Source organism: Urocampus carinirostris, chromosome 2 (genome assembly GCF_059441175.1).
Source record: "Urocampus carinirostris isolate Australia breed hairy pipefish chromosome 2, RoL_Ucar_1.0, whole genome shotgun sequence".
Classification (NCBI taxonomy): Eukaryota; Metazoa; Chordata; class Actinopteri; order Syngnathiformes; family Syngnathidae; genus Urocampus; species Urocampus carinirostris.
This window is the reverse complement of record NC_142350.1, coordinates 23,940,001-23,949,238: the sequence shown is the minus strand read 5'-3', so window position 1 is coordinate 23,949,238 and position 9,238 is coordinate 23,940,001. Positions and strand designations below refer to the sequence as shown.

Here is a 9,238-nt window from a genome sequence, read left to right as displayed (position 1 = left end):
CCTGATGTGTCATAATCACACAATTTCAATCACTCAGGGGCCGCCCATACTCTCTCAATCACTAGATAGAGGAAGCAAACCAGCACGAGAAAGTGGGGGCTCCTCGATCTGTGAAAAATAATGAAGTTGTGCTGTATGGCGCAGTTATCTTTTTATTGAAATACATTTCCAGATAATAGTACACAAATGGTAGTTTATTGGCTATTGAGAAGGACTAAAATTGTTTCAAAATATTGTATGCATTTGTATGGATGATGATTGAAGACGCCTACCAGCACAAGCCCCTTTTCCAGAACTTGGCTGTAGCCATCATTTGAAGAAGCCTCCAGCACAAAATGTTCCTCTTCCATCCTCTCCTCACTTCCAGGTACTGAGTTGTTCTGACGCATTCTGCAAATTTGGGGATGGCCTCCCTGGACCTTCCGAAGCGCTGAGGTTTGTTGGTAGCAGACTGCATCTCATCATTTTCCCTCCCAAAGCGTTGGGGATTATTTTTTAGCTGCTGGGGGGGTTTGGCATCTGATGGTGAGAGCTTCACTACGATGGGGAGGTTCTTTTTACTGGCGGTCGCATCCACATCTATGGTGTTGACTTGTGATGGGTCTAAACTCCGCAGCATTTTATAATTTGTCTGCAAATGTAAAATAAACACATTCAAATATCAGACTTATCGGAAAGTATTTTATCCTGAATGTGTAGTCACAATTTTTGTTTGCTTCATGGCCCTAATAGTTTTTGTCTACTAGGTGCATCTCTTGCAAAAAGATTCCTTAGTCCAGCCACCGGGATTTACGATTTTCCGCTAGGACCGGGACACAGATATCACAGGTAAATCCCGAGGAGGCGGAGTGTGTTTTTTGGCGGACGACAGCTGGTGTACGGATGCTCGGATTATATCCAGTGGATGTTCTGCTGATTTGGAATACGTGACCATTAAATGCAGGCCTTTCTATCTTCCTCGTGATTTCTCATCAGTGACCCTCACCGCAGTATATATCCACCCCAGGGCTGACGTCGATGTCGCAAAATCCTAAAAGGATTAGCAAGCGATATATCCAAGTACGAAAACAAGGATCCCAACACCCTATCCATAGTATTAGGTGATTTCAACCAGGCCAATCTTCGTTCCGTACTACCAAACTACAAACAACAAGTCACATGCCCAACCCGTGGTGACAATATCCTCGTCCACTGTTATTGTCCAGTGAAGCAGGCGTACAAATCTGTCAACCGGTCAAGTCTGGGGAATTCCGATCACTCCTCGGTACTACTCATACCCGCCTACAAACAACAGCTCAAGCAAGTTCCACATACCAAACGTACCCATCTGACCTGGTCACCAGCTGATGTGGATAAACTGCGTGGATGTTTGGAGTGCACGGACTGGGAAGTACTCAAACACATGAATGACATCAACGAATACACGGACACGTGTCGGATTACGTACGTTTCTGCCAGGAGCACTGTCTACCTACTACGTCCAAAACTCAGTACTCCAATTCAAAACCATGGTTCAACAAGTCCATCCGGAAATTGATCGTTGTCAAGGACGCCGCCTATAGACACAAGGACTCGGACCCCGACGCTTACCGCCAAGCGAAATCAGCGTTGACAAAGGGTGTTAAGGCCGCCAAACATTCATTCCGCGATAGGGTAGAGGTACAATTCGTCACTCAGGACTCCAGAGCTCTATGGTCAAACTTGAAGCTCATAACTCAGTATAAAGGACCAAAGAAGACTTTTAGTAATGTGGACGCTACTCTACCCGATCAGCTCAATGACTTTTATGCCCGATTTGACAAGGACAATTGTAGTACTCCAGTGCCAGCCCCGGTGACCGAGGATGACAATCCTTTGATCATCAGTGAAGAGGAGGTAAGACGTGATTTCGGGAGGTTGAAAGAGAGGAAATCACTAAGCCACGATAAACTCTCACCCCGCCTTCTCAAAGAGTGTGCTTCTCAACTTACCCCTGTCTTTACTGGTATTTTCAATTGGTCTTTGAGTTCTGCTACTGTACCCTCGTGTTGAAAGCGCGCTACAATTGTACCGGTCCTGAAGAAGAAAAATGTCTCATGCTTGAACGATTATAGACCCATAGCACTCATGTCCGTGACCATGAAAACTTTCGAGAAGATCGTACTGAAATTCATGATGTCCTTTCTACCATCAAATCTAGATCCGTACCAATTCGCGTATCGTGCTAATAGAAGTGTAGATGATGCCATTTAAATTTGTATTCATGAGATTCTAAGTCATCTTGAGCATAGGAATTCATACGTTAGGGTTTTATTCATAGATTTTAGTTCGGCTTTCAACACTATCATTCCTTCTAAACTGCATTTTAAACGTCTTCATGACCTCAATTTTCCCGTTTTCACTATCAAATTGGATTTTAGATTTCCTTCTCAATAGAGAACAGTCCGTTTGCATTGGTGAGAAAGATTCATGTTCTATTGACCTCAACACTGGTACGCCTCAGGGCTGTCCATTGTCTCCAACTTTGTTTTCTCTATTCACACATGATTGTCAACCCATTTATGACCATTCACTATTCGCTAAATATGCAGACGACACCACGGTTACTGGCTTTATTTCAAATGGAGACGAAACTGAATACCGAGCAGAAATTGATTCACTTTCCACCTGGTGTCATGAGAGTAATCTGTTATTAAATGTAGGTAAAACTAAGGAGATGATAATAGATTTCCGTACTAAGCCTCCCCCGCATGTGCCACTGTCAATTAATGGTAGTGAGGTGGAACTGGTCCATTCATTTAAGTTTCCGGGTACTTACTTGTCAGCTGACCTCACATGGACTGTCAATGCTACTGATATTCTAAAGTCAGCCAGACAAAGGCTTTACATCCTTCGTCAACTCAAATAATTCAGAGTCCGTCAATCCATTCTAGTCAATTTTTATCGTGCTATCATTGAATCCGTTTTAACTAGGTCAATCACAGTTTGGTTTGGTCGCGTCAATCAGAAAGAATTGTCAAAGATGGAATCGGTAGTGAGGACGGCAGAGGAAACAATAGGTACTGGCCTCCCGTCCCTGCAAAGTATCTACATCGATCGAACTAGAAAACGGACAGTAAAAATTATAGACGATCCCAGTCACCCTGCTCGCAGGTACTTTGATTACCTGCCGTCAGGTCGCTGTCTTCGCTCCATTGCGAGCAAGACTTCACGTCTTAAAGAGTTTTTACCCTTCCGCTATCCATATGTTCAACGGGAATTGATTTAGGTTATTATATATAGTATTATTATGCCAACGGCGTTCCTCCGACCTATTCTACTCTAGTCTTGTTATTTACATATTCTTTCTTTTTAAACTATTCTATATAATTACCTTGTATTATACACTACAATATATTTTTTACTCTATTGTTTTTATTCTTTTAAATCTATTATTTTATCATTATTGAGTGTTTGCGTGTCAAATGATTTCTTGTATATATCATGTTTATGGTTTATACTGGCTGAATAAAATAAATACAATACAATACAATAAACTGCAAATTACACAACCAGAAGTGGTCGCTAGAGGAATGTGTCTCATGATGCCAAAATGTGAGTACAATGATGAAATGTCTTGCGTATTTTTCGCCAGTCTTACTCGATAGACTACGCATTAAATAAAAAAAAATAAAACTTTTTTGAGCTTGCAACCACCTTAGATAGTTGGTGTTGGTGGGGTTAACAATGATAATGACAATAATGATTATTATTATTAACAATGTAATTACGTACAGTATTATTTCATTTTTTAATGTTACTGGAAACATAGAAAAGTTGTCTTTGAAAGTGCTTGAATTTAGCCATGAGAAAAGTGTACAAACCTTGCACACATAAAAGCTAACGATCCTTAAAAAAACAAAACACTAAATCTATCAATCAATTCAGATTTTGTCACCAGCATAATCACAGAGATGGAATCTTTAATTTTTCATTTGCAATATTTACAATTGGAGAGTTGAAGATTGGAAGGTCAGTAGAATTTATAACCCAGAGGTATCTAAAGGATAAAATAGATCAGCTAAAAAATATTTGATCCATCAGTTATCAATTTATTTGATTAATTGTAGCAGTTCCTGTGTAGCTCTTTATATCCAACTCTGCGTCATTTTAGGAATGGTTTTCTTTTGTTGACAGAACTTGTCAACATTTTAGAAATAAATAAAACATAACAGCTGTGTTAAGATTTAAATCCAAAAGTCCCAAATTTTGCAAATTGTGCGAAAAATGTTTATGCTAATGTGTCTAATAGGAATCCTCACCTAAAGCCTACTTGAACATCAACTTTAAGATATAACAAGGACAATGTGCTGAAACAGGGGTGTGTAAACTTTGTATATGAGCTGCTCTTATTATTATTACACTATTGTTATAATGCACTACGCTTTTTCGATCCTAAACCTTGCACTAGTGTTCTAACCTAGGCCAGTCTCAAAGCACTACTGTGAATATTTTTGCCCATTTATTATCCATCCATCCATTATCTGTACCACTTATCCTCAGTAGGGTCGCGGGGGGTGCTGGAGCCCATCCCAGCCATCTCCGGGCAGTGGGCAGGGGACACCCTGAACTGGTTGCCGGCCAGTCGCAGGGCACCCATTTATTATGACAGTCTTTATTACATGTTTACCACGGAGTGCCATGTCAAATCTCGTTGCATACAATGTTTTCACAACATTGATATCAATGACAGTAAAGACAATTCTATTCTATTTAATAATTCTCCTTGATTAACACAATGAAAAATATGCAATTGAAATACCTTTAAACACAACTTAATTTGGCACGAGTGTGCATCCTACCTGATGTTGTGCCCGCATCTTTGCAGTTTGCCTTCCTGGACCACAACTCAGCAGGTCCCGCCCGCAGCGATCCGCTTTCAAGCTGATATTGGGTTGGCATACAGCAGCAGCCGCAAAACCCCCCAAGACCAAAAGAACCCACAGTAAGCTTTTGATCGCCATGTTTACGCTCGTAATCAGTCTCGGAGATTTAACACTGACCGCGTTGACCCCGGTTAATAAAGAGCGCCCACGAAAGACGTCACCTGTGGATGCGACACTGACACACGCAGGGTTTCTTTTAGCTGAACACATTCTTGTGTGAATACTCATCCGCCAGGGGCCACATATCAAAGAATGCGATTTGAATTTGCTAATTGGGCTAATGAATGCAACATTGAAGGAGGTCATACTGGAGACCTTAGGAGAGAAATCTATTGAAGGAGGTTATGATTCAAATGTTTGGATTCTTAGCGTTTTTAAATACACAAAAACAATTTGGTGGATCAATCTGATCATCTGTGCTGTGGGAGTGAACATACAGTTGATTTGCACATTTTTTGGGGTTCCATTGGCATGTGACTTAGACATTCAGAAGATCAATTAAAAGGAAGTACAAAAACTCTGAAATGTCATGACTAAAACTTTCAGTTAGGAGGTTAGAGACCCAACTGTTGCATATCTCTTTACACCATCAAGGCTTGAATTAAAAAATATGAATCAAATCGATTCATAAAAAGTATTTCCCCCCCCAAAATTGTAAGAGAATGTATTTTTAAAGGGACAGTCAGTATCATTTAGCGCCTCCCTGCGGTAAAAAAAAACCCAACTTTATTATCTTAAAAACCAATACTGATTTGAATAATCGGAAAAACTACTTAAACTATTATATAAAAGTTTATTTTTTTTAAATTACTCTTAGATCAATAAATGTATATTTTATTTATAGAACATAAGCCTTAGCCAGAAGGAGCTGACATTTTGCCTATATGGGTACCCAAAAACCTCAAAAAGGTTGGGCACAAGAAAATAGGAAATAAAACTGTGTGTTTTGCTATTTTCTTCAAATTTACTGTGTTGAAGTATTTCGCTTTGAGACAATCTTGAATCATGTGATTTATATTTTACTACGAATTAAAATTAAAAGTAAGTAATAAAAATAAACAAAATAATTTAATTTAATACGAATTTATTCTCTCCACAAAAGTTCGAGTTAGGAATATAATTAGTTTTTATCATGTCCTCAATATTAAGTACAAATGGATTTTAAATAAATATATAAAGTCATATTAATTACATTGGAGTAAAACTTTCAACAAAAGTCAGTTTGTCAGATTATCATATGGTGGAACTTTTAGTGTTGGCACATTCGCGATGATTAAATAATATCGAATCAAATTCAACTCCAAATCCAAACCATATAGGAATAGAAATGTTCCTTGAAATGATTGACAAGATTATATTTTCTATGACGGTATGTGTAATAAAGTATGCATAATGAAAGATCAATATCACAATAAAATGCATTAGGGTTTCTAATTTTCAGTTCTTAAAATGACTGCTGGAGGACAGCCAATGCTTTTATTGATGCCTGGTATGGAACGCCCCTATCCCAAATTACATATATATATTTTTAAATTTGATTATATATATATATATATATATATATATATATATATATATATATATATATATATTTTAATCCTGGATGACAGAAAGATGTAGATATTTTACAGCCTTTCATCTTTTGGTGTGTTGTGCCAGTTAGGCACACCATTCTCTAAATCAGTGGTTCTCAACTTTTCCACCCTAATGACAATCTGTGACCCAAATAAAAACACATCCACTTCTCAAAAGTATCAAATGAAAGTATTGAGCAGTTTAAAGTAGAGATATAATATATTCACTTTTTCAAAATATCAAAATGACCAGCAAAACCAAAACAACTTTGAGTACCATATACACTGGCATATCAGCCTACATCACATCCAGAGGTGGGTTGAGCAGCCAACATTTTTACTCAAGTAAAAATTATGTTACTTCAGAATATTACTCAAATAGAAGTAAAAATAGTCGTAAAAATACTTACTTGAGTAAAAGTAAAAAAAGTACTTAGTGAAAAAAAAAATACTCAAGCACTGAGTAACTGTAGCTATGACGCATTTATTGATTTTTTTTCAAACAAACCATGAGATCATCAAATTATCAAAGTCCATCCATTCAACAAAAAATACATTTAATTTAAAAGTAGATTAAAATAATCAACGTGAATTCAAGTGCTATAAAAACAATAAAATAAAAATAGTATCCATCAAATAAGTATATAGAGCACATGTACAACGAGCAGCACATTTAAAGCGCCAAAACTCAACTTAACAGGCCCTGCAAACAGAACAACAAGCTAGCCCATAAACTAGAATCAAAGGAGACATTGCATATTGTAGCTGGTGTTTGGCACCATTTTTAAGGGAAATCTGATGTGAGGCCAGGAGTGCTCCTCTTATTCTGTTTTCATAGTCGTTATTGCTAAGCCGTAAACAACGTCCCCCCACCCCTCAAGCGGAATAAGGACACGAGACGAGGCTGCTACGTTTGGTTAAACATGGTAGAGCCTGGCGGAGTTCTGCGTCAATATAAATGTCCCTTAGCAGAGACAGACAGACACGAACTTAAATGGAGGGGATTTTGTAAGCTACGAAGTAACGACTTCAATGTTGCCTAAAGTAGCGGAGTAAAAGTACAGTTTTTTCTTCACAAATTTACTCAGGTAAAAGGAAAAGGATAGGGATTTTAAAATGCTCCCAGAAGTATCTTTTACTACCCACCTCTGATCACATCTAAGCAAGAATAGCCACATACTAAAATAAATAAGTACCCAAAATATGAAAAAAATGTGTACCCAAACAATGATAATACCCCAATTGTGACGATATTAAAGATCATTGGTAAAAAAGAAAAGCTAGAAATAAAACATTTTCAAACGATTCACTGTACTGTACCTTGAAGAAGTGCTTTAATGGCAGACACTCGTTCAATATTTTCGTATTTTGCAATCCTTTCTTTTATGGACTGGCTCGTTGTTATCTCGCCTTTCTACTTTTCTTTCCCATTATCACAAAGTTTTTAGGGACCCATTATTGTGGACAAAAAAAGGAAAAAACAAAATAAGCTCCCTCTTGAACACAATTGGCTGAACAGGAAGAAGAGATCGAGCAGGGCATGATTACCATCTACTTTGTTATTGACCCTGCGTTTTTCTCCTTCTTAGCATTATTTCGCCTGGGCGAAGGCCCACGACCCACTGAAAACGGGTCTGTGACCCACTTTTGGGTCCTGACTCACCAGTTGAGAAACACTACTCTAAATAGTATCTAATGAAACACAGATGTTGACGATGACATCACTCATTCAGCATTCCACCTGGCTTATTTGGATGCCATATTCGTATTACTAAGAAAGAACGTGAGGAATGCTTGACACAAGACACAGGTTAATTAGGGTATTTTTAATTTGGTTGTTCTTGTTTGCAGGGTTTCTATGGTGAGCTCCTCTATTATGCCTCACGACTCGACTTTCTTTTTATGGCCATGTTTGGAGTCAATGTTTGCTTGCTACCATTAGGCTTTAGCTTATTTTCAAGCCTTCTTTGGACAAAGAAGCTCTCCGGTATGTCCGGCTATACTTTTGTTCTCGATCATTGTTATAAATTCCCCCTTCTAATGGTTTTAATGTACATGCCTTGCCCTCAAGTGGCCTTTTCCTCTTTCTATTTACATGACCAAGGCAACTCCCTCCGTTCATTCTCTGTACTGCCTCTTTCTTTGCAGCAGACAATTTTAATATTCATCTAATATCTAAATTTACTTTGTAGATTCATTAATTAATTGGATAGAATGAAAATGTTTACATCCATTTAGGTATCTGTGCCGATCCCAGTCTCTATTAAATGTATTTGTAATCGTGACGGTGGTTGACACCAATAACAGTAGCCCTTGAGTTCGAATTAGGAATTAGAAATAAATTACGGGCCTTTTATTTTTTTCGGTAACCTTGGGCATCAAAAGTACTATCAAAATCTGTACATGGTGACTAGTTAAGATGAGTGTTTATATCCTTGTATCACACTTAAAAACATAGCAAACATTAATGAGGGGACGGTGTATAATTATTTAGAAAAGGGTTTTCCAACGAGGTGCCTGCAGGCATCAGGTAGTCCCCTAAAAACACCTGAGTAAGCCCGTGGACTGGTTTTGAAAATACCTCACTGGTACTGAGTTATTGTGATTTTTTTGTAAAACTGTTTTTTTAGTGGTTGACTGAGTTTACTTCTAATACTTATCGTTGTAATAACAACATGGTAATAACAGACGCCAGACATACAAAGAACATGTCCCCGACCTAATTGGGGGATTTCACAGTGAAAAATAAGTCCACATTTC

The 9,238-nt window shown here is 38.0% G+C and overlaps 1 protein-coding gene and 1 long non-coding RNA gene across 2 annotated transcripts in view; one reads left to right on the top strand and one right to left on the bottom strand.

Moving 5' to 3' along the window:
- Positions 1 to 73: 73 nt before the first annotated feature.
- LOC148371435 (uncharacterized) lies at positions 74 to 4,994 on the bottom strand. Its single transcript, XM_088329520.1, has 2 exons — positions 4,821 to 4,994; positions 74 to 631 (listed from the first exon to the last, which is right to left on the bottom strand). Exons 1-2 carry the CDS (start codon positions 4,980 to 4,982, stop codon positions 269 to 271), a joined length of 525 nt encoding a protein of 174 aa, XP_088185646.1. The 5' UTR covers positions 4,983 to 4,994; the 3' UTR covers positions 74 to 268.
- Positions 835 to 9,238, top strand: part of LOC148371434 (uncharacterized) — an 88,865-nt gene continuing 80,461 nt past the window's right edge. The window contains exons 1-2 of the long non-coding RNA XR_015849815.1: positions 835 to 1,875; positions 4,847 to 4,963. This is a non-coding gene — a long non-coding RNA (uncharacterized LOC148371434). The remainder of the gene's footprint in view (positions 1,876 to 4,846; positions 4,964 to 9,238) is intronic.